The sequence below is a fragment of the Rhinolophus hipposideros genome (genome assembly GCF_964194185.1).
Source record: "Rhinolophus hipposideros genome assembly, chromosome: 7".
Classification (NCBI taxonomy): Eukaryota; Metazoa; Chordata; class Mammalia; order Chiroptera; family Rhinolophidae; genus Rhinolophus; species Rhinolophus hipposideros.
Window position 1 is genome coordinate 27,319,180 of NC_138053.1, and position 25,063 is coordinate 27,344,242.

The following is a 25,063-nucleotide window of genomic DNA, read 5'->3' on the forward strand; positions in this document are numbered from 1 at the left end:
CAGAAAGGCATTTACCTCTCGTTTTAGAACTGGAAAAGGTTTTCCTATCTTTGGAGAATATTACACACTAGTTAATAGTTAAAAATTTCTTAAACAACTTTGTTCTGATTGGTTTATAGATAACTAAGTGCTTATATAAATTGAATATTCCTAAATTCCAGGAAAATAAGGGAATCAAATATCTAATACTTAAAAGTATTGTGCTTAAAAATAAATCCATCTTACAGAAATAGCTAAATCAGAAATATTTTAAAAATTCAAATTTATATAATTAAGGTGAATCTTTGGTAAATGAAAACAGTTTTAATAATTTTGGTTTTAAAAAAGAGCTGTCTTCTTTCTGATTTAACAGTGTTAAGTATAATATAAGTAGGGCCAGCCGTTTGTCTCAGTGGTTGGAGCATGGTGCTCCTAACACCAAGGTCGCCGGTTCAATCCCCACATGGGCCAGTGAACTGCGCCCTCCACAACTAGATTGAAAACAATGACTTGCCATGAAGCTGATGGATTCTGGAAAAACACACTGTTCCCCAATATTCCCCAATTTAAAAAATATACATATACATATATCTTTTTTTGTTTTTAAAGTATAATATAAGTGTATGTCAGGAAGTAAAAATGTTTCCTCTTGACTCTTAGGTTCAGGATTTGAGGAGTCTGTGAATTAAATTGACAAAAGACAGATTAGCAAGAGAAAAGACAGATTTTGAGTCAGCTATATACATGGGGGGTTCACAGAACAATGTGACTCAAATGGGCAGTTAGAATTTGGGGCTTATATACCATCTTAATAGGGGCAGGAGAGGCAGAGAAAGGCACTTATGGGAAAGCAAGTGATTTTTTGGAAAGCTAAATGGGGCATAGATGGGAAAAAGTTTTTGTGACAATGTCCGTTCAGGGTGGTGTGGAGACTTCTCACCTCTAAGAGTCCATCTCTACTGGTTGTTTCCAAGGCGAGAATTTACAACAATTGTGTTCTTTTGAGTTCTTTTGGAAGGCTCTGCTTTTAGGCAGACAGGGGATTTCAGGAAATCCAGTGCCTTCTGTTCAAAACAACTTTTGTGCCACAGTGGCATATTCTGGACCCTTTCACGTACACTTTATTTTAATTGGATTTGTTTTTCCTAAGCTACAAGTTTATTGATCAAATAAGCTGACATTACTCCTATATAATTTTTAAGATTTTGAAAAATATAACTTTTGTTCAACTAAATGGAGACATGATTCTGACAACCTTAAATTTCAACAGTAATTATATTTGGTAATATTTCAGGTTTAAGATAACTTCCAAGATCTTTAGAAAACTTAAAACCTTGGACTATTATTGAGTTAATTAATAATTTGAATAATAGGACAATATCTCAGTAAATCAGGATACTGAACAATTGATTATGAAGCAAAGCTTGAAATTTATCTACTTTTTATGTTATTTTATATGCTACTAAGAGGTTATACTTTTCAATCATGTTAATGAATGTACTCATTTTTGCCATTTTAATAAGGTATAAAAGAGATGTGCATGCCTATAGAAAGTTGTGTTATGTGGGTTCACATATTAGTTACTCAAATGCTCGTGTATGACATACAGTTCAACAATCCATCCCTGTTGGAAAGAAATAAAAGTCAATTACTTTGTTAAAAGTTGTAATTATTAGAAATAGTTGAGGCAAGTGAACAGAGAAATAAATTGTGTATGTGCTTTGTTTTTGTTATTTTTAAAAGTAGTGTTTTTATACCCATAAAAATAATATTTATTTTTTGAATCATTGTAAAACAGCAATAGCATATGAACCCATTGCATATTAAAATAATGAATAGTATTTTTAATGAGAAAGGACTATTATTTCTAAAAAAATGTGAGAAAAATGGCATTATGTTACATTTTTGGAAATCTTTTAAATGTCTGGGTTACTAGAAAATAGCTGGATTCTCATGTCTGCTTTTTCATTTAATCTGTTGTGATAGCCTCTATACTGTACACTTCTGAAAGAATGAGAATGAAAAGAGCAAATAACATCTTTATATTATTATAAAAATAGTTTTTAGTTTGTGCATCCCCTGAAAGAATTTTCGGGACAATAAACGTCCTGAGATCACACTCTGTCTGTGCCATAGACTGAATGTTTTTGTCCCCCCAAATTTTTATGTTGAAACCTAATTCCCAAAGTAATGGTATTAGTAAGTGGAGCTTTGGGGAGTATATTAGGTCATGAGGGCAGAATCTTCATAAATGGGATTAGTGCTGTTATAAAATAGGCCCCAAATTGCTCCCTTCCTCCTTTCTAGGCATGTGAGAACACAACTAGAGTCAGCCATCTATGAGCCAAACAGTGGGCCCTCACCAGACTGAATCAAGGTGCTGAATTCAGACTGATCAAGGTGCTGAATCTGCCAGCACCTTGATCTTGGACTCACTACTTTATAGAACTTTAAAAAATTACATATTCTGTTTAAGCTGCCCAGCCTACGGTATTTTGTTATAGCAGTCCAAACAAACTAAGGCAGTCCTTAAGAAAAGGGTCAGTTTATTCTAGAGTATAAAACAGTATAATGGAGAAAACTTGGAAAGTGAATTTTATTTTCTTTGTTTTTATAATACCTGAGTTTGAAAAGAGGCTAAAAAGGATATTAAATTTTAGCAAAGATTACACACTTTTAATGGCTTATGTTCTTGGTTCACTATTTAATAAACTTCACTTATGATATGAAAGCTCACTCTTTAGCCTGTGTAGCAGAGAGTCTGTGGCTTATTAGAGTAATTTTGTTTGTGCTTTATGTTGATTTTATTTTATTCTTGATTATTTAAGAAAAAATAGTAAAGTCTTCTTAGCTGTATTTTGATAGAGCTAAGATTTTTTATAATCATGTTACCGTCTATGTTTACTTTAAAAATCTTTTATTGACACTTTGATTAAATAAGGAACTCATGATCCTATCTTAATTAAATGTTCACATATCCTCTGACAACTCTTTTGAAAGAGTTGCCTTCTCAAAACCGGAATCCTAAATTTAGAAAAAATAAAATAAAAATTTCAGGATATCTTTTGCACCTAAAGTATCTGAGATGTTCAAAAGGAAAAGAAAATAACAAGGATTTGGTTTTTCATGTTATATAATAAAAAGAGAGATGCTAGAAATAATTAGGTTTGTTTGAGATGTTCCTGTTGTGAAAATTGGATGGAAAGAGTTGTCAGATCAGAAGAGATGTTTATTGTTCCCTAGGATAGGTTTTTACTGATACATGTCGTCAAGATAACTTTTCAGAGATTGTATGTGTTATAGGACATCCCTAGAGGTTTTCCAGAGCCCTTGCTGTCTAGAATAGGTTTTTACTTTCACAGGAAATTGGATTAAATTCATGAAAGCATTATGCATTGCAACCCAATAGAGAATTTTACTTTCTTCCATTCTGATATTTTTAGTTGTGGTTCATAAATGAACCACAGCCATTGAGTCTTTGTAATCTACAAATAGTAGTTTTTTTTCTTTTTCTTTTTTTTCTGATGCTTGCCTTCTGAGGAACTCTGTTATAAGTTACAGCCCCGAGCTTGTGTCTTCAAGAAAAAGAAGACTTAGAGACTAGTGGAAAAGGACCACAACACGCATTTGAAACTATTGGCATTTAAGGAAACACACTCTTGCTAAGGCAGTTGGTATCACTTAGATAACTTTCAGACGTTACCAATGAATTGAGTCAGAATTTCTAAAACTCCTTTTAGTCCAGAAACTAGTGTCTTCATGAGAACAGACTGCTAACCAAGATCCAGCCCAGCAAAAATTAACTTCACTCAGTGTGAAGTGTGGTTATTTGTTTGGAGTATTGTTGATGTTGTGTTATTGTTCTATTTCTTGGATAGATACGTGAGGAGGCCCTTTCTCTCCTTAAGCAATCTATAACCCACAACAACTTCGTAGACTGCTTTTGTAAGCTGAAATAAAATATTTTTACATGGTATTTGATTCTGACTCCCCCAACAATTTCACAAAGTTTTACTAAGTCTCATTGCTTTTCAAGACAATATAGTTATTTTCATATATTCAGTAAAAATCTATCTGCCTTTATACCAGGATATAACTGGACAAAGTGCCTGTAATGTATGATTTGAGAATGATGACGTTTGAATCATCTATGACAGGTCATTTATATGGAAAATAAAGGTTGTCTTTACATATGGGACCAACATCTGTTAAGCCCAGCTAGGAAAATGGCTTCCAGGGTCCCAGGCTTACAAATGTAAGGCATTCACTTGGGTAAGCCAACAAACTTAGCAAATTTTGAGGACCACAAAAAGAGAGGAAATCATCAAACTTATAGGTATTGCAGAAGAAATCTGGTAAAGAGAGGTTTTGGAACTTGATTTCTTAGCCCCAGGATAGCAAACAACACAAGCTTTTGAGATACCAATCCAAGATTCATTATGAAAACTCCCAATCAAAAGTTTATTTTGTGTCCTTCATGCTCCGTGCTTCAGTTTGAATAGCAAACTCAAGGAAGCTTATATGGTTGGTTAACAGCATTGCTCACAAGCTTTTTCTAAAAGCCAGTAGTAACTATTTTAAGTTTTCAACAGGGCCAGGATCAGGGTGAGGCTAGTAAGACGTAGCAGTGTCATGTCACGCCATACCAGAGCCTGAAGCAAAAGGAAAAATCAGTAATACTGATCCTGTCTTTGTTTAAAATTTTGTTCATTTTTTTTTAAATTCCTTCTGATTTTTAAAAAATATTGCATCAGAGTATCATGCATTCATTATTCATTACTTAATTTTTGGTTCCCGTTAAATCTTGTTCCTGAGGCAAGTGCTGCAGTTGCCTCACCCTGGTCCTGGCTTTGTTTTGTGAGTCAGATGTTTTCACTGACAGCTTCTCAACTCTGCCGGGATAGTGATAAAGTGGCCACAAATAATGCGTAGATGAAAGAGCACAGCTGTATTCCAATAAATCTTCAATTCTGAAGACTGAATTTTTATGTGTCACAAAAAAATTATTCATCTTTTGATATTTTGTTTCAATCATTTTAAAATGTAAGATCCATTCTTAGCTCACAGGAGATATAAAAAACAGGCTTAGGGCTACAATGGGCGCATAGGCTCTAGCTTGCTGACTCCTCCCCTTGCTTCACCTATGTAACCAATCAGGCCAAACCTAATAAAACCAGCCTTTTTGTGTGTGAGGACAAATAATCTTTGAAATTATTATTATCACAAGGAAAGGAGACTGTTAGAAAAATTGTGAGACTTTGAAATGAATATATATATATATATATATATATATATATATATATGTATATTATTCCGTGTTTTCCTGAAAATAAGACTTTTGGAGCAAAAATTAATGTGAGTTCCGGTCTTATTTTACTATAATTTAAGACCGGGTCTTATATTTATTTTTGCTCAAAAGGACGCGTTAGAGCAGATTGTCTGGCTAGGTCTTATACTCGGGGAAACACAGTAGGTCCTATGAAATGGCAGGTGTTGTCTAGCCTGCTCTTGGCCATTATTTGCAACTTACATTGCATCTGAGTAATTTTTCCACTCTGCTACTTGTAAACTGCTGGTAATGCAAACAATTGTTGCTGGTGAAGATGCACTTGATTATTTCCCTGTGAATTCTGACTTATTTTTCATCTATTAACAAATTTATTTCAGCACTCCTGACTGCCTGTTTGTGTCTTGTCTTCAGAATCTCCTTGAACTGGCTTTTCACACTTTTCTAGTTCCCTCAATAATTGAGTTACAACATTCTTTAACACGTTTATTTTATTTTTGTAAAGCTTATGATTTTATCTTTTCTTTAAAACAATTTTTTTTGGGGGGAATATTGGGGAACAGTGTGTTTCTACAGGGCCCATCCGTTTCAAGTCGTTATACTCCAATCTACTTGTGGAAGGAGCAGCTCAGCTCCAAGTCCATTTGCCATTTTCAATCTCTAGTTACAGGGGGCGCAGCCCACCATCCCAGGGGGGAATTGAACCGGCAACCTTGTTGTTGAGAGTTCCCGCTCTAAAGAACTGAGCCATCAAACCACCCCTGATTTTATCTTTTAAGAAAATGTGTCTTTTAACAATGGGTTAGGATACACATAAGTTATTACAAAAATCCAGTTCCATACCCAGGGAAAGTGAGGATAGCTCTTAGATTATTCGTTTAACATTTACTGATCACCAACTATATGGCAGTGTGTTAGGGATGCAAATGTGAATAATGAAGATCAGTTCCTTCCTTCCAGGTTTATGATCTTATCTAGTGGACCTCCTGGTCCTTCCCATTGATTCAGCCATTCGGTCATTCCCTCACACTACAAATACTTATCACTAAAGATTAGTAACAATTTATAAACGAATTTTTAACTATTCGTTGTATTGAGAACTGCCTATAATATTCATGGATTGCATATATGTTTTCAATGAGGCTGTTATTGCTGAGAATGTTTCTTGAAATTCTTTTCTGGAATTGCCTTCAAATGCAGAAGTTCACTATCATGAATACCTCAGTGTAGATATTCATCCATTAGAAGGAGTCAGAAGTCTTTTTGAAAAAAATTTGGTCTCATTGTACAGATATAAGACTACGGATCAAAAATAATAAGGTTTTAGACGACCTCCTTTTCACCTTGACTCTTTTCCACAAGAAAAGTAGAAATCATCCCAAAGCCTTTTCAACATAGATGGCTCTATATACACTAATCACATATATATTTAAAAACCTAGAATCATGTGATACATATTTGCCTACAATTTTCCTTTTACTTATAACCATCATGGGTATGTGGTATATAATACAGGTGATATTTTAGAGTGTTATTTTAGAGATCACAGTGTTATCACTATACCTAAAAGACATGATCTGGTGGATGGAACTCACGTCCACAGGTTATCCCTTAGTTTCAATAATGATCGGCATTTCTCATGTCTCCCAACTTTTTTGCAGTACTGTTTGAAAGTAAATACCATGATATTTTACCTAAAATATTTCAGTATGCATCTCCTAACAAAAAAAAGACAATTTTCTATATAATCGTGATATTCTTTTAATGACTAAGAACATTAAAAAATGATTATATAATGTCATCTAATACCAGTTCATATTCAAACATCCCCAATTGTACAATGATCATTTTCTTAGTGGTTTTGTTACATTATTTTAAGCCAGAATTCAGTCTAGGTTCATGGCTTTCACTTGGTATTTTTGTTTCTTCAGTTTCTTTAGGTCTCGTTTCAATACCCTACCTTATTTTGCACGAAATTAAATTTTTGGAGAGTCTAGGTTAGATGTCTTATAAATCATTGTCCTATATTCTTTTATTTTAACGTCAGGTTTATAAGAAACTGGCAGCATGTTTTTCGACGTCACTGTACCAATTTGCATTTCCACCATCAGTATATGAGAGTATTAGCTGTTTCACATCCTTGCCAACTTATTATGTCAATCTTTTAAATTTTAGCCATTTTAGTAAGTTTGTAATGGTATCTTCTGAGTTTAATTTGAATTACCTTAATGAACAATGATGTTGAGCTCTACGTTTTGGGGCAGAAACGGATACTTTCTGGATTGAGTTCCATTAAAGACCCTACCTCCAAAACATTAAAGTTTTTTCTCTGCTGTCTTTTTCCGTTTCCTCCTTTCAAACAAGTTTTCTCTCTTTTGGCTGAGATTATAAACCAATCTCCCATGCCTGCCTCAGTCTAGTCAGAAAGCTGCCAGAATTTTTCCAATCCTGAATGTTTTTACTTGCTTGTGTGGGTTCAAGTTCCTCTAACGAAGGAAGAGAATGAGTGAAAGGTAGGAATTGTTTGCTACTTCTTGAAACTTATTTTCAATGGTAGAATACACAAGGAGAAACTTTCTCTCTCCATTTCTCACTCTTACTTTTGCACACACACACATACCCATACACTTCATATAGTCTAAATAAACTGATGACTTCCCAGAAAATGTATTCCATACTTATGTTTTATTTTAGAAACTCCTACTCCTAACATTGGTCCTATAGGATGTTTTAGCAATTTATAACCATCATTAACCAGCTGCAAGCATTAAAGCTTTTTATAGGTGGGTCTGTTTTTGTAGGCAAATGTGAATTTCAGAGTGTATTCTATGTCAACAAAGAAAGAAAAGGCTTTTCTTTTAAACTGTTTTCAACATTTTAAATTTATACACTGGCTTTCAGTGTGAATCTGTCATAACACAAGTCTACCTCAGGTTTGGATTTTATTCAAATATGAACATAGTTTGTATTATAGAATACATTATTTCACCACAATAAGATATACAGTGAAATAAGTGATGCAAATATACAAGTGACTATTTGGGGGTTCATTTCTGCCCTATCCATCATCCCTTCCTCTCTACCTAATTCATAAAGAAGTGACTAAATCCTGAAAACTCCATGTAAGAAATATTTCTTAATCCTATTCCTACTTCATTATCCCCACTACGATTACCTTAATTCATGCTTTTACGTTCTCTTCGTTGACCCTCTGAACAATCCTACTTGTCTTCCTGCTAAAAGCCCCTTTCTACTCTAGTCCATCTTCTACACAGTTGCCAGGTTATGTTCCTAAAAACTGAACATGAAGCTTACAGTCTAGTGGAAAAGACTGAAAAAAGAAATGTGATAGTGAGGTATAAAGAAAATAAAAACAGGGTAAGAGTAAAGAGTAAAGAAGGGAATCATTTTATTTCAGTTTTATTGATATAATTGACATGCAGCACTACACAAGTTCAAGGTGTACAGCATAAGAAGGGAGTAATAAGATAGGGTGGTGACAGAAACACACCCAGAGTCAAACATTGGCTGTACTGACTTATAAAGAGGCAGATAGTACACTATGAGCAACCGTCTCAGGAAGGTGTAAAAGACTTGTTACAGCATTGGGCTTGTATTAGGTGATTTGGGGAAGTTTCAAGGCTTTGCTCTGGATTGGATGCCATCAAGAAGCATAGGTAATTCTATGATTGGGTATTTCATTGTTGTCTAGAAGGTAGAAAGAAGCAACCTAGTTACAATTGGTCAAGATACAGACATCACTTGTATTTAGCCAGAATGTTTGGTCCTTTTGGAGAATGTTCTTGTATTTGCCACGCTTAGACATGATTATGGAGGGATCTTGTTTTTGTCTTGTCTATTATGGTCAGAGTGGCCATGTGTAATGTTTTGTGAAATTATTTATGTTCAACAGAACACTGAGACCTAGCTGAGAACGCCAGTGACACCAAGGCCTCGCTAATACCGTGTTTCCCCGAAAATAAGACCCAGCTGGACCATCAGTTCTAATGTGTCTTTTGGAGCAAAAATTAATATAATACTTGGTATTATAAGATACATATTATATTAAAATAAGACTGGGTCTTATATTAATTTTTGCTCCAAAAGATGCATTAAAGCTGATGGTCTGGCTAGCTCTTATTTAGGGGGAACACGGTAGTTCTAGGCCAGCTCCTGGTTGTTCAGGTTGCTTTTCTTTTTCTAACAAAGACATCAAGTGCTATAATTATCTCTAAATAGCAATTTATAACTCTTACTCAGAAGGGTAATGAGTTCTAATGCTCATTGCAGCTCTGGTGATGATAGCAGTAGCTTACTTAATTACTGAAAGTACAAGAGCTTGCTCCATGCTGTGCGGTAAAGAGAAAAACAACCACTTACTTGCAGCCTGAAAGGCTCTGGTATTGGAAGTAAGAACTAGTGCTGTGAATTTCGGAAACCACTTTAAAAGTCTATCACTTGCCTCACCTCAGAAACAAGACATAGATTATGTGTACTTCTGATAGATTTGCATAGTGTTGGGCTGTCTGTGCAGTAATCACATGCTCAGCTTGTTAAGATCAAGTAGGGATTCTAGGGCCCCATCTCCAGAGAGTCTGATTCAGCGTGTTTTGGAGATTCATCCATGTTGTTTTTTCTTTCTTCCTTTTTTTTTTAATTGCTGAGTAGTGTGCCATTGAATGATTATACCAGTTTATTTATCCAATATCTACTGATGGACATCTGGCATGTTTATAGATTTTTGTGATCATGAATAAAGCTGCTATATATATTTTTGTGCAAGTGTTTTTATGCATATACACTTTTATTTTTCTTGGATAAATACCTCTAAGTGCTAGGTCATAATGTATAATTTATATGAAACTAATGGATGCACAATAGAAAAGCTTAGAACACCCTCTCCTCAACATGTAGTTTTGCAAAGATGGCAAAGGATTTGTTATAAGGCCTCAGGTAATCCTGGTCACTCCTAACCTCCTGTTCTCATGACAGGAGCTCTGGGGCAGGAAGATCCCTCTACAGCCAGAGGGATGAAAGCTGTGTGGATAATATCTGTAGGTCAATGCAGTTCGGGCAGTGTACTTGATAGTGGGTAACCGGTATGTAAAACCCTTTGATAAATCTTTGCCTCTAGGTTTCTTGGCGTTCCATCTCACTCAGAAAGGGAAATCCCTGAAGGTTGGCAGAACTAACATAAAAGTCATTTTTGACAAAGAGACCGTTATTAACAAAGGTTTGATGGTATGTTTGGGAGAAGGCTGGGTGAGACTGGCCACTGTGGTGGGAAAGTTATACAGGCCTAAACAATGGTCTCTAAGCTGACCAGCTTTGAATCTCACAATACTGCTTCCTCAGTCAGTTCTCTCAAGTTATCCTTAGCAGCTTTTTAAAACACCTGACTCTTTCCTTCCATCCTTCAGCAGGTAACCCGGCTCCACTTAAAGGAAAATAGAGACCATTTGAAAGGAACCCTTTCACTTTCTTGCCAGAAACATCCACCTATCTGTACCCATTCTTTATCACTTCTTTCCTTATTCCTTCCAATCACAGTCAAGGCAGTATCCCTCCTAAGGTACTTGCCATTCCATCTTGTCGAGGGCCTTGTATTATCTCTTCTCATCTCCTTATCTCCTTTATACCGGCTCATTTCCCATCACTAAGCCTCTTCCAATTTCTCCCTTGTGAAAGCTAACCTCTCAACACCAGGTACCGCTCTGGTTATTGCCCCACCTCTCTCTAGTATCATTCGAGTCAAATGTGCTAAAGGGTTGTCTGCAAAACTTCTTTCCCCTTTCTCACCTGAGTCTCCAAGGTCTGTCTAGAACCATTCTACCATCTACCGCAGTAGGCACGCACAATCATTTTAAAAGTATATGATGGATGGATGGGATTCCGAGGGTGCAGACGACACTCATTTATAGCTTATAGCCTGGGATGTTGGGTTAGAAACTCTCTTTCTGGTGTGTATAGATAATTTGATACATGCTTTCATTTGGAAGTAAAGTTACGGTTTAGTCAGTAGTCTGCCACAAGTAAGAAAGTATAAAAACAAGTGGGGAAACACAGCAGTGTTGCGTTACCAATTCACCGCTTACGTGAGAACCCGGGGCTCACCGCCCAAAGCCCGCGCATCCACCACCCACTGCACAGGCAGCCTGGGACCCCGGCTGGCCTTCCGGCCGAACCCTGTTTACCGCCCGTAAGTAGCCACCGACCCGAGTCGGGGTGGGGGGTGTGAGGAAGAGCCGAGAGGCTCCCGGCCAATGGCAGCTCTTGAACTTACACCTACAGACGTCAGCGCGGCGGTGCAAACGGATGTCACACAACTGGCTCGGAAGCGTCTCCTCCCGCTCCAGAAAGGGGGCGTGGGCCCAGCTGCCTCCGCGAAACCCTGGGCGATGGGAGGGAGGGGCGCACGGCGGTCCCCGCGAGCCCCGCGCCCTGCCCGCCCGCCCGCTTCCCAGCAGTCCCTGCCTAGCGGCCGGCCCGGGTGAGCAGCCCGGCGCCCGAACCCCCTCGGGAGCGCGCCGCCGCCGCCGGCTCCGCCCCCTCCCCGAGCGGGCCGCGCGCTCCTGCGGCTCCCAGCCGTATCGCGGGCGCGCGCGCCGCCGGCGGAGCCGCAGTTAAAATGGTCCGAGCGGGACCCTGCGTTCCCCCGGCCGCCGCACTGACTGACTGAGCCGGCGGGCCCAGCTCGGACGGGTCGTCTAGCCGGCAGGCTCGCTCTCGCCGTCGCGTCCCCAAACCTCGCGCCTATCGTTCTCCCGGCTTCCCTGGGCAAAGCATGTAGCCCCCGACGGGCGGCAGGGCGGCCCGCAGCTGACGCCCATCCCCACCGTCGCGTGGGAGCCCGTGTGCGTGTGTGTGCGCAGGGCGGGCGACCCCGCCGCGGGCCGGAGGCCGAGCCAGCGAGCGGCCTGCCCCGCTGCCGGGAGCCCGACTCTCGGGCCTCCCTCCTGCCCCGTCCCGGTCCCCCTCCTCGGGGCCTTCTATATGGGCCACCTTCTCTCGAAGGAGCCGCGTAACCGCCCGAGCCAGAAGAGGCCTCGCTGTTGCAGCTGGTGCCGCCGCCGCCGCCCGCTCCTCAGGCTGCCCCGCCGGACCCCGGCCAAGGCGCCCCCCCAGCCGGCGGCGCCCCGGAGCCGGGACTGCTTCTTCCGCGGGCCCTGCATGCTCTGCTTCATCGTGCACAGCCCCGGCGCGCCCGCCCCCGCCGGCCCAGAGGAGGAGCCGCCGCTCTCGCCGCCGCCGCCGCCGCCGCGGGACGGGGCCTACGCCGCGGCCGCCTCCTCTCAGCACCTGGCGCGGCGCTACGCGGCCCTGGCTGCTGAGGACTGCGCCGCCGCCGCCCGCCGCTTCCTGCTGTCCTCCGCGGCCGCCGCCGCCGCCGCCGCCGCCTCGGCCTCGTCGCCCGCCTCCTGCTGCAAGGAGCTGGGGCTGGCTGCGGCCGCCGCCTGGGAGCAGCAGGGCCGGAGCCTGTTCTTGGCCGGCTTGGGGCCCGTGCGCTTCCTGGGGCCGCCTGTCGCCGTGCAACTCTTCCGGGGGTCCACGCCGCCGCCATCCGAGCCCCCCACGTCCCCGGAGATGGTGTGCAAGCGGAAGGGGGCCGGGGTCCCCGCCTGCACCCCCTGTAAGCAGCCCCGCTGCGGCGGCGGGGGCTGCGGCGGCGGCGGGCCTGCGGGAGGAGGCGCCTCCCCTCCGCGGCCCCCCGATGCCGGTTGCTGCCAAGGCTCCGAGCAGCCACCGCAGCCTCTCTGCCCCCCGCCCTCCTCTCCCACTGCCGAAGGTGCTCCCACGGAGGCCGGCGGGGACGCCGTCCGAGCGGGGAGCACCGCCCCCTCGGCTGCCCAGCAGCAGCAGGAATGCGGCGACGCGGACTGTCAGGATCCCCGCGAAAACGCCTGCGACTGTCACAGGGAGCCGCCCCCCGAAACTCCGGACATCAACCAGCTGCCGCCTTCCATCCTGCTCAAGGTGGGTCTGGGTGAATGGCGCAGGGACGCGCGCTGGCCCCCAACCCGGCCGCCTCCTCGGAGGTTCTCTCTCGCCTCCTCCTGAGCGCAGAGGCGGGGGTTCCCCGACAGCCAGACGCGTCCTAAGGGGCGGTGGGGAAGCCAGTGTGGAGGCTGCTCGTGGCTCAGTTTTTGGAAGTAGAAACACTTGGAATCTACTGAATGTCTTTTAACTAGCTTGGGTTTGTTATACGCACAATTCAAGGTTCATCTATTATTAGATTCCCAGTGGTTTCCCAGATTCTCAGTGGTTTACAAACGACTCGTAGGTTTTCTGTGAATATATTTTAATCAGTGACGAATTTGCACTTAGTGGGTAGAGACGTTTTATACCAGTGTTCGAAAGGCTTCAAACTTCTTCCAGGTTTGACAGCTGCTGGTTGATGTCAATAACACAACTTTTTTTTGAGCATTTACTGGGATCAGGCGCTGTCCCAAGAGCTTTATATGCGTAATATCTCATTTAATCCTCCAGTTACCGCTGTGCGATAAATATTGTTCACGTCTTTACTTTATACAAGGGAAGCTGATTTTTCAGTACTGTGTGCCTACAGTAGTAAGTCAGGCAGAAGTGGTGTTTTCTCTTATGGAGATTACAGTCTAGTGTGGCTTGAAGAGATTAAATGACTTTCCCAAGGCCACACACAATCATCAGAGGCACATCTGGGGCATCGAGGCCTGCTTGACTTGAAAACCCTTTCGTTTATGCTGTGTTGTATTAGCTTCCAACATGTTAACTTTTACATAAAAGAAGGTAAGGACAAGTGTATTTTTTGTTGGAGGATGGGTGAGTGGAGAAGATATGAGTGTCCTGTGGGAGCTTTGTCGCTCTTCAAGTACCAAGTAAAACTTGCAGTTTTGTCAATGCTAGTGATAAACTGAACTATGTGATGGAGTTTGTATTAAGTTGTTATTAACAAGTTGTTTTCTCATTTTCTTCCCTCCCCCTGCCATTGCTGGACCTTAATAAATGTAAATCTCCTTTTTCAGTGTAGATGATATTTAAGACTATCCCAAAATCACTTAGATAAAAATTTGGCTACTTTTATTGTTACTGAAGTAGCTGTCATCAATTACAGTTGTCACTGTCACCAATATACTTTGTTTGATTCGACTTTTTGCATATTTATAATCCTGTGTTTTTATCTGTTTTATTGTGATATTAATGTTCTTGTGGATAATATAGCAAAAGAGTGTGAAAGCTTAACTTTTCCTTGTGTCATAATGTAAAGATTTAACTGTATGGAGTTGTATTTGTCAGCGGAATAATTGCCTCTGTTGTGTGTTCAGGATGTGTATTTTAGAGCAGAGGGTACTTTCTTGAGTCCTTTAAATCAGTGGGTGACAAGGACAAATAAAATATCAACACATATTTTGTATAGAGGTTTGATGGATGTCTTGTTATTTGGCAAGTATACTGTTTAGAAACAAACCAAAACAAAAAACTCAGGTACTTTCTGCTTTCTACCTAAATCATTATTTCATGATGTACAGAACATTTTAATACAGAAAAAAAGGACATGATCTCATAATAAAGAGAATCCCTACAGGATACACTTAATTCTATTTGTTACATTGTTCCTTTTCACATTTTTGTTGTGAAATGTTGAAAACTTGGTCTAAGGGGCACCTGGGAATTACTTGTTAGACTTGCCTTGTTTGTGTTGGAGTATTTGGAGTATTTTTTCTTTGTATTAGAACCTTGAATGAAGATTGCCTGTGTGGTTCTCATGGTCCTAGTGCTATTCAGCAACAAGTGAGGTGGACTGTCTGGAATGAATTGAAATCAAGGTTTTTAGTGTTTACCAAATAGAACTTTTAGGGGTAAGGCTTTTGGGGACAGAGACTCTGTCCACACAGATCTTGTTCATTGCTCTATCCCCTCTCCTAAGTGCGGTGCCTGGCATGTAGTTGCACTCAGTAAATATTTATGAACACATTAATGACCAAGTGTTTAGGAGTCTGGGCTGAGACTCTGGGTGAGTATGCCATACCACTAAGAGAAGTGTTTAAGAAATGTTTATATCCTGACTTGAGTTGTTCTGAGCTACAACAGAGCCACGTGATATTGAAAGCATTCTGGCTTTTTCTGGTGAGAAGTGGAAGTGTTTGGCTTGGAGAAGAGAATTCTTAGGGATCTAGGACGTTTTGTTTTTTTTTTTTTTTACAGTATAGGAAGGAAGGGTCGTTGCATAGAGAGGCACAAATCCATCACCTCCATTGGAAAACATTCTTAGAAAGTATGCTCTTCTCTATTGATAATGGGTCAGTAGCCTTTATGATTGTGTTGCTATGCTTTTTTTTTTTTTTTTTACCAAAAGTATAGTTGTAAAACGGGATGCAGAGGGGGAAAAGTTTAGGAGAGAAATGTGACTTAAAGGATGTTAGTAGGGAAAGCTCTCATATTTGCCCCGTTTCTTCCAGGTATGGCAAAAGCAAAAGAGAAAAACTGAATTCTTTTTGTGGTGCTTCATAGGCAGATTTTTGGCTCATTATCAATAAGGTCTTTTCTTTTTAAATTTTATTTTATGTAAATAATAAGTATTCCTTGCTTTAAAACATTCAAATAATTCAGATAAAGCAAAAGAGTGCCTTGATTCACCCCTACCCTCCCATCTTTTTTCCTCTCCAGAGAGAAGTAACCACTGTTACCAGTTTAGATTGTTTTTCTAGACCTGCACTGTCAAGCACAATACCCACTAGTCACCTATGGCTATTTAAATTTAAAGTAGTTAAAATTAAATACAATTTGAAATTTAGTTTCTCAGTCATAGTAGCTACATTTCAGAGATCAATATTCATGGGTGGCTGGGGGCTCCTGGACTGGAAATTCTAGAGCAGTTCCATCATTGTTGAAAGCCCTGTATAAACCTTCATAGTCTTTTTTAATAAATGGCATCAAAATGTATATGTTCTGCAATTTTTTTGGGGGGGAGGGTATTAATAGTATGGTTTGGAAGTCTTTCCCATTAGTGAGTATATGATTTCCTTCATTCTTTTTAACTGCTGCATTGTGTCTCATAGTGTTATACTACACTGTGTTTATTAATGGATGTTTCCAGTTATTTGCTATGACAAACAATGCTGATAAATGTTTTCTATGTACACGTGGTCATGTTTTTCTAGGGTACATTTCAAGAAGTGGAATTTCAGGATTGAAGAAGTTGTATATTTGATAATTTAGAAAGTCCTTTCTAACAATGAGAACTGTGTAAAAATGAAATGAGTTCTTTCTTCAAGTAGTGAGCCTCATAGTTATGTAAGTTCAGAACAGGAAGAGACCTTTGACATCATCTAGTCTTTCCCCACTTCTTAAGCGTGAAGATACAGGCTGGAGAAGTGAAATGGCTTACCCTAACACATTTTAGATAGTGAACGGCAGACCCTGGTCTGGAACCCAGCTTATTGTTTCCAGGTCTAGAGATCTTTTCAACATACTGTGTGAGAGGGCCTGAATAATCTTCTCAGAGATTTCATGAAAGAGATTCCTGAATCTGGAGGTGAGTGAGGAGGAGTTTAGACTAGACTTCTAAGCCTCTGAGTCAGAGGCTAATTTAACATTGGGTCTGTAGGGTTGAATTGTGGTCTTTAAATATAAGAAATTTGAGATGCAGGGAATGTCTCTTCAAAGGTCAACTGTGAGAATAGCATTTTCTTAAATACTTAAGCCTGTTACAGTTGATCTTTGGTTAATGGATTGTTTTGGATGAAATAAGCTAGCTTCCATTTTTGCTACCTGTTGCCTTTATAACTTAAGCCACTCTTCCTGCTGATATCACAATTAGATTTTTATATGGTGGAACCATTATGCAACAATTTTACCACATGATAGCAGTGGAATATTTTTCTTTAACTACTATTTGAGTAACTGGGTGTGTTGTGATATATATGTAAATTTTAGAGACTTTGTGTGCTGTGTTTGGATAGCTTGCTCTCTGTCAGTAGACCTATTTTTTTCCAAAGGAAACCAGGTGAGAGAACCAAAATTTACCATCACCACCACTGGAAAATCATCTCACCATGCATGCACCCTTGATAATGTGTCAGTAGGTGTTAAATATTTATTTTTACAGCTTTATTACCAACAAGTTGCTTTAGAGATCAAAGAAGAGTTTTAAAAGAGAAATGCGCTTTGGAGGAAAGCTTATGTACCTGACCTATTTTTTCCCCCCCAGATATGCAAACAAGGATGAAAGCAATGGAAATAGGAGGCAAAGAAAAAGAGTAATACACTTTTTAAAGCTTTGAATGTAGATTACTAGTGGGTAAGAGGGACTCAATTGCATGTAGCGTTTCTTGAATGCTTGATTTAAGACTCCAGTACCAGATAACCTCTAGACGGTATGTCTCTGGAGTTTCAGTGATGGCTTTAATCATCTCTGAAATGAAGTATCCTTAGGAAGTCAGAGTCAAGATTTTTGTTTGCTGAAGAATGCCAATTAATCTTGATTAACTTAACCAGGCTACCAAAAGGTGAGATTTCTTCTCATTTTAAGAAATCTGTAAATTTTGGTGCCTCGTCAAGGGGGTAACCTTGGGCTGTTCTCTGCCAGCTTGGGGTAGCAGGTTGTATAAATGATAAGGAATGTAAGGGGAGGTAAGTGAACGCAATATGGAAGTATTTCATATTAAGAGAGTAGTTTCCTAAAAAGTTGCTTAACTTTGGTTGAATATTTTATCTTATGCTTAGGAAGAGTTTTGCCCAAGTCGTGGCTGATTTAGAGCCCAAGTGGTGTGGTAGGCGCATGCACATGGAGGAAGAAGACAGCAGCAGTTCTGAGAGATTGGTTACAGACATACATATGTACATATGTATATTCCCTAGCTCTGGCATTGAGAGGGCCTTGGAGCAGCGATACCCAATCTCAATAAGTACACTTAGCATACACATCTTAGCTTCTACATACCATTCTCCAATAAAAGGAATCAGTGCTCCATGGAGAAAGGACTGATACCAGAGCTGGGACAAGAAAGTACAAGATGAGCCTGGAATATTTTGTGCCAGAACACAAATAGGTCCTCAGAATGACGCAGATATGTCAAAGGACACATCGTTTCATAGTATCTCTTCCCAAAATACTTTAAAAGTCTTTAGTGTCTGGCTTTAGGATAAAACTTATTTTTGTATTAATTTCATGATATCTGACTTTGCTATAGAGTTAACACTATATATAGTAATAATTGGGATTTTATTAGTTTGTTGTACTTTAAATTTTAATAACTACATTGTGAGAAATTTTGTTAAATTGTAGATGAGGAAATAGTTGTACGACCTGTGACTTCCCTGTAGCTGTATGGTTAGTAAAGTACCAGGAGTATGTTTTATGCCTCTTGCTTTTCTAAATGGTGCTTTATTCAACAGACTATTTAGTAAATTTTACTTTCAAGTTTTTATCAGGCAATATAAGTAAGGTAAGAGACAAGATATGATACATATGGAAATAAAATTGAAAAAAAACACAGAAAAGTTGAACTTAGTTGAAGTAATTCCGAGAAGATTTTAGAGATGGGCTCTATCTGAATCTATAGGATATTATTTGCTTAGTTCCTCACTACATTGTGTGTGTGTGTGTGTGTGTGTGTGTGTGTGCGCGCGCGCGTGCGCTACACAGGAGTCAAAGGTTCTGGGTAGAAAGATGATATAATGATGCAAACATAGAGCTTGTGGAATTTTTTAAAAAGCAGTTCTATGCAATATTTAATTTACCCATTTAAGTTTAGATTTTTAATAAATGTCTACAGTTGTGCAACCATCACTACAATCCAGTTTTATAACACCTCCATCACCTCAAATACTTTCCTTGTGCTTCTTTGCAATTTCATTCCCACATCTAGCCCAAGGCATACCTGTTCTGCTTACTGCTTCTATACTTTTGCCTTTTCTAGAAATTTCATATAAATGGCACCATACAATATATAGTCTGGAATATTACGTTGCGTGTTTAATACCTCTGTATCTCTTATGACACCTAGCATAGCCCCTGACACACAGGAAATAGTCAGTGTAAAATAGCTACACAAATATTTCTATAATTTGCATACAGCCTGCCTGCTCATAAACCATAACTCCTTTTTGCAGTAATATAATCAAGATATGAAATAGCCAAAAGTAGGTGTTAGTTTTGTTGATTTTTAAGTACTATAAAGGTTCTGTGGGATAGGTATGAGCAAGTTTTAAGCAACAATGTGTTCTGAACATTTTTACAGTCTGAAGTATCTTTTTATACCAATGCCCCACTCAAAAATTTACTTTTTCAGAAGCTATATACCTCCAGTTATAAATAAGTCATAGGGTAGGGTGTAATGTACAGCATGGTGACTATAGTTAATAATAGTTTTTTGCATATCTGAAAGTTGCTAAGAGTAGAGCTTAAAAGTCCTCATCACAAGAAAAAAGAAAAAAAGTTTGTAACAAGGTATGATGATGGTTGGTAACTAGACTTAATTGTGGTGATCATTTCACAATGTATACAAATTTTGAGTCATTATGTTGTACACCTGAAACTAATGTTATATGTCAGTTTTACTTCAATAGAAAAAAAAAAGAGAGAGAGATTGGGGCATGCTTCCCGTCCCTCCCCCCAAGAATCATTCGAGGCTGAGAAATATTTGAATATCAGCCTGGTAGTGATTAATTAAGATTAGTAATATGACTTAGTGATATATCAGTAATATGACCTAATACATTTTTCTGATAATTAATAGCTTAGTTATATTGTCTAGATCTGCCATTAAAGATCAAGAATATTAAGCTTGTTTTCAATCCAGGTTGTGACTACAAGTCACTGCTGTTTCTAAATATCTGTTCCCCTCATATTCTTTTTAGTAACAGGATCCACCATGTTCTGGCTGGGCACGTAACCACCTCTTAAATCAGACACTGTTTCGCAGCCTCTCCTGCATAGGTATGGCTGTGTGATTAATTATTAGGCAGTAGGATGTGAGTGGAAGCTATATGTACATCTTCCAGGACATTCCATAAAAGGCACCTGCTTGTCCTTTGCTTCCTCTTCCCTTTTTCAGGTCAAGACCGCCTGGATTAAAAGAGTAAGCCACCTTTCACCCTGTAAATGAGGGCAGTGATGGAAGCTATAAGATGATAAGTCCTTGGATTTTCTACATCCTTAGAATACCTAACTTAGTTTGCACTTCTGTCATGTTCAAGCCATTGCTAACAGGCGTCTGTTAAAGTAAGCAATTTCCTGGCTTGATGCATGTGCCATCCCAGTTTTTTTTCATTTTTTTTCCCCTTTGTAGTTTTCTTTATTCTATAAAAATGTTGTTGCAGGTCAGTTCTTTACAGACCTATGTTCTCTTTCTTAAAAGCAACCTTTGAAATGCTTTCCCTTGAATCACAAATTTTTCAAAGATAATTCCAAAATGCCTTTGACTATATAACCTTAAAGTCAATGAACAAATTTCGTGACTTACTGTCTCCCACAGAAACCTAGGGACATGGGCACAGATGTTTGTTAAATGAGTTATGATAATTTGGGGGAGAGTAGTTATTTCCTGAGGACTTAGGGGATGGGTGAGATAGCATTTTAATGGTAAAATTGGTAAAAAATGGTAAAAAGAAAAGCAGAGATATTTAAACGTGTTAGTTATCTGTTTCTCTGTAACAAATTATACCAACACTTAGCAGTTTAAAACCACAAACATTTATTATTTCACATTTTTCTGTGGGTTAGGAATCCCCACTTGGATGGGTCCTTGTGATCCAGGCTGTAATCAAGGTGTTGGCTGGGACTTGGAAATTACCATCCAAGCTGACTTGCATGGTTGTTGGCAAGGCCTAAGGCCCCCACTGGCTATTCGTCAGATACTTAAGTTCCTTGGCAGGCCTGGTGGGCTTCTCCATAGGGCTACTCCCAACATGGCAGCTTGCTCCTCCCAGGGTAGTAGATCCAAAAATACCCAAAGTGGAAGCCACAGGTTTTCGTTTCGTTTTTTTTTTTTTTTTTTTTTAACCTAATCTCAGCAATAACATCCTATCATGTCTGCCATACTCTGCTCATTAGAAGTAAGTCATCATTTTACAGGGTAGGATCACACAGATGTAAATACCAGGAGGTGGGGTCTTTGGGGGCTGTTGTGCAGGTAGCCTACCACAATCCATTTGCAAAGATCTATGACATGCACTGGGATTTCAACTTAGTATTTTGCCTTCTATCCATCTTTGCTGGTATTGGTTTTATCTTCGCTTTACCTACTTATTAAATTTCCTTTTACCTGGATGAATAAGACCCATCTAGATTGAACTAGATTTAGTCAGTTAAGTTGTGGCTTATAACAGTCATCTCACTTTTACAAAGGAGAAAATTGATGCTTAAAGAAGGTACTATTCACAGGGAGACATATTAAGCAAGGCCCTTCTTGGTTATAACGACCATGCTCTGCATATTTTCTGTTTGTTAAGGGACAAATTAACACTTCAAAATCATGTGTTTTAATCTTAAACAGATGGTCTAGTCTCTCTGAATCCTAGTTTTTCTCATGTGTAAAATGAGGATGAGCATAAAAATATCCACAAGACAGGGACTTCCAGCTATGGCTGCATGAGGAGTTTGATGACTCTTCACAAAAAAGCAAATATAAAACTGGGCAAAATTGCCCCAAACTGTTTGGGCTTTGGAAATTGACCAAAGGAAGATAACAAATTGAGAAGTACTTATTCTTAGGAGAACTGCTAGAGCTTCAGGTAAGAATAGTGGACATCTACAGCATTCTTGCATGTGGCCCCCTGTCCCAGTACTTTTGGCAAGAACTAGAGTTTGGAAAATCAGCAGCTTTGCTGCCAGAGAGGCTAAGTCAGTTTGGTGCAGTGAGTGAAAACCTGTATTTATCAATTGAAAGTGATGAACTTGGTAGGAAACAAATAGGGAAAACCGATGTAGTATTTGCAAGTGTCAGGTTGTGGTGCCTTTGGGGTGAGTGAGGGACCAGCCAGGAATTTCACAGGCAGACCTTGGAAATGAGACGACCATAAAAGGATAGGCTCTCCACCTTTATTCTGGTTTACCATGAAACTATGCACACGTGCCGGCGAGACCTGAGAGTGTCTAGCAGAAAGCAAGGGCCAAGGCAGACTTAAAAACGGGCAAAGTCTGAATGTGCTCTTCCCAAGCAGCACAGAGATTGTAGATTTCCACAAATACATCATGTTCCAGTTGCCTAGAGTGTTCAGTGCGGTAACAGGCTGTACAGGTTTGCAGGCTAGGAGCGCAGGCTACAGCATACAGCCTAGGTGTGCAGAAGGCTGCACCATCCAGGTGCGTATAAGTGCGCTCTGATACCCACACGACGAAATCACCTACGGTCGCATTTCTCAGGATGTATTCCTGTTGTTAAGCGATGCATGACTGTATTTAGTTACTTTCTTAGTATTTTCCCTGAGGTTTATAATTAACATCAATAATTTAATACTGTTCCATTGGTCTCAAGCCTCTTGGGGGTAGAGCCCTTGGTTAAAAATGCCTGCAGTGCTTGGCCAGGCACACATCACTCCAGCCGAGCTCCAGAGACAGTTCCCCTCAGCGGGGCCCCTATTTATGGTTGAGCCTGCTCTTTTAGTTCTTTCTGTGATTGTACCGGTAGGACTCACTTCAGCACGGAACCATCAAGGCACTTTGAAGAACAAGATTTATTACGCCCAGATCCTAGAGGGTATATGGCATGCCCTAGGGCCACACAGCCCCGTCACAGGTAGGGAATGAGAGAGCAGACTTGGGGCTCTGCATTTATTAGGGTCCAAGGATGGGGTGTCTAGGGTTTTGTGGGTTTACTCTTTATTGGCTAATATAAAGCATAAGAGCAGGAATTAGGGCACAGGCAGGGAGAAATGGGGTCACTCAAGTGGTCAGTTATCTAGGTTACCCAGGGCTTTCTGAATGAGGGACCTTCATGGGTGGTGGCGACCTACTTCCTTATCTGGTTGTTTTGCTAGTAGCTGTGCCATATAGCTGGCAACGTGTTTATTCAAGATTTATATCTTTTGAAATAGATATTTTGGCACTCAAAAGCTTAATGTCAGACACTACAATAAAAAAAGTTTAATGTCAGGGACTTAACACTACAAATACCACTGTAGTTTCAGTGACATAGTAAAACTTTGTTTCTATATTTGTGTTGTTATTGTTACAAATTACACCTGTATGTATTTTGTGCCCATTAACATAGATTTATAATTATTATTTTATGTAGTTGTCTTCTTAATCAATCAATCATGTAGGAATAAGAAATACAAGCCAAAAATACATTAATACTGAATTCTACGCATATATTTACCTACGTAAATGCATAACTTTATTGGTGTTCTTTATTTCTTCCTGTGGTTTCAAGCTACTGGCTAGTACTTTTTCATTTCAGCCTGAAGGACTGCCTTTAGCATTTCTTACAGACAGGTCTACTAGTGACAAACTCCTTCAGTTTTTATCTGGAAGTATCGTAATTTTGCCTTCATTTTTGCAGGATACTTTTGCCAGGTACAGAATTCCTGGTTGACAGTTTTTCTTTCAGTGCTTTAAATATGTTTTCCCATTGCCTGCTGGCCTACACGGTTTACGATGAGAAATCAGTTGTTAATCCTAATGAGGATCCTTTGTACATGATGAGTTAGTTGCTTTTCTCTTAACTGCTTTCAGGATTCTCTCTTTGTCTTTTGACAGTTTGGTTATAATGTGTCTTAGTGTAGATCTCTTTGAGTTAATTCTGTCGGGATTCATTGAGTTTTATGAATGTCTAGATTCATCAGATTTGCCAGGAATAAGAAATGTTATGTTTAGACTGAAATTTCTTATCTAACCTTCCTTGGCTTGTGATTCCAGTGTTAGTTCAGTTTCAAAGACTTTGCTGTGCTACTTTGGGTTTCTTTTGTACATGAGCAGCTTTGTGGTTAACTCCGATTTCCTTGTCAGGCGTACACAGAAGTAAGGGTGCTTTTTTCCAGATCTCCTCTGTGATCTTTCCTTTATACTCTTTGACCTGGAGTCTCCTTTTTCTGGTTCTCTGGCTAGAAAGATGGAGTTTCTCTCTGAGTGATAGCCTGTGCTATATATAGTTTTGCAGAACTTGCGCTGTTTTCATGATGAAGTAGTAAGAAAAGGTAATGGAAGTTCTTTGCTCTCTCTTTGGACCACGGAGAACCAGGTCCACTCTCCTGGTTCTTTTGGTCGAAAAGGTGGGTTTAGGGGATTTTAGGTGGCTGCACAGCTGCCACGTTGTAGCTCTGTGACTGAAGCTGCATTTGGGACATGGCCAGTAGGAAGAAAAGGGAAAAGGGAAAGAAAAGAAAATCCAAAATGAGGACTCTTCTCACGTTCTCTTTTTCACAATTCTCTGTTTCTGGACCTTTGCCCAGAAAGGTGGTTTACTCTTTGTATTTTCATTGGTTGTGCCTGCTGTGCAATTCTGTGCAGAGGCCACCGTCAGTTTCATGTGGTAGATAAAAGAAAAAAAAAAAAACACAGGAAACTCATCCCTGTTATTAGTCATTCTTTAAGTGTTGGCTCACCTCCCTAATCTTTATGTTATCAACCTGAGGTAACTGGTCCTGAGGTAACTGCTTTTAGTATGTTGTCCAGAGGTTTTGGTTGTTGTGAGTGGGAGTGCGAGGCTGTAGTGGGCTTAACTACATCTCTGCTGGTGATTCTTATGTATATATTTTTTTAATTCTCACTCAACCCTTGGAGGAGGAACAGTAGTTGTGAAGGGAACAGCAGTTAGCAGTTGTTTTCCCAAGGCTCAATCTTTAAACATAGTAGAGATTCTGACTTAGATTTCTACA

The 25,063-nt window shown here is 39.9% G+C and overlaps 1 protein-coding gene across 1 annotated transcript in view; it reads left to right on the top strand.

Moving 5' to 3' along the window:
* The first annotated feature begins 9,927 nt into the window (after positions 1 to 9,927).
* The window catches only part of FBXL17 (F-box and leucine rich repeat protein 17), a 476,918-nt gene continuing 461,782 nt past the window's right edge, over positions 9,928 to 25,063 (top strand). The window contains exon 1 of the mRNA XM_081053340.1: positions 9,928 to 13,240. Within this exon, the coding sequence (XP_080909466.1) occupies positions 12,260 to 13,240 (981 nt within the window). The 5' untranslated portion in view covers positions 9,928 to 12,259. The remainder of the gene's footprint in view (positions 13,241 to 25,063) is intronic.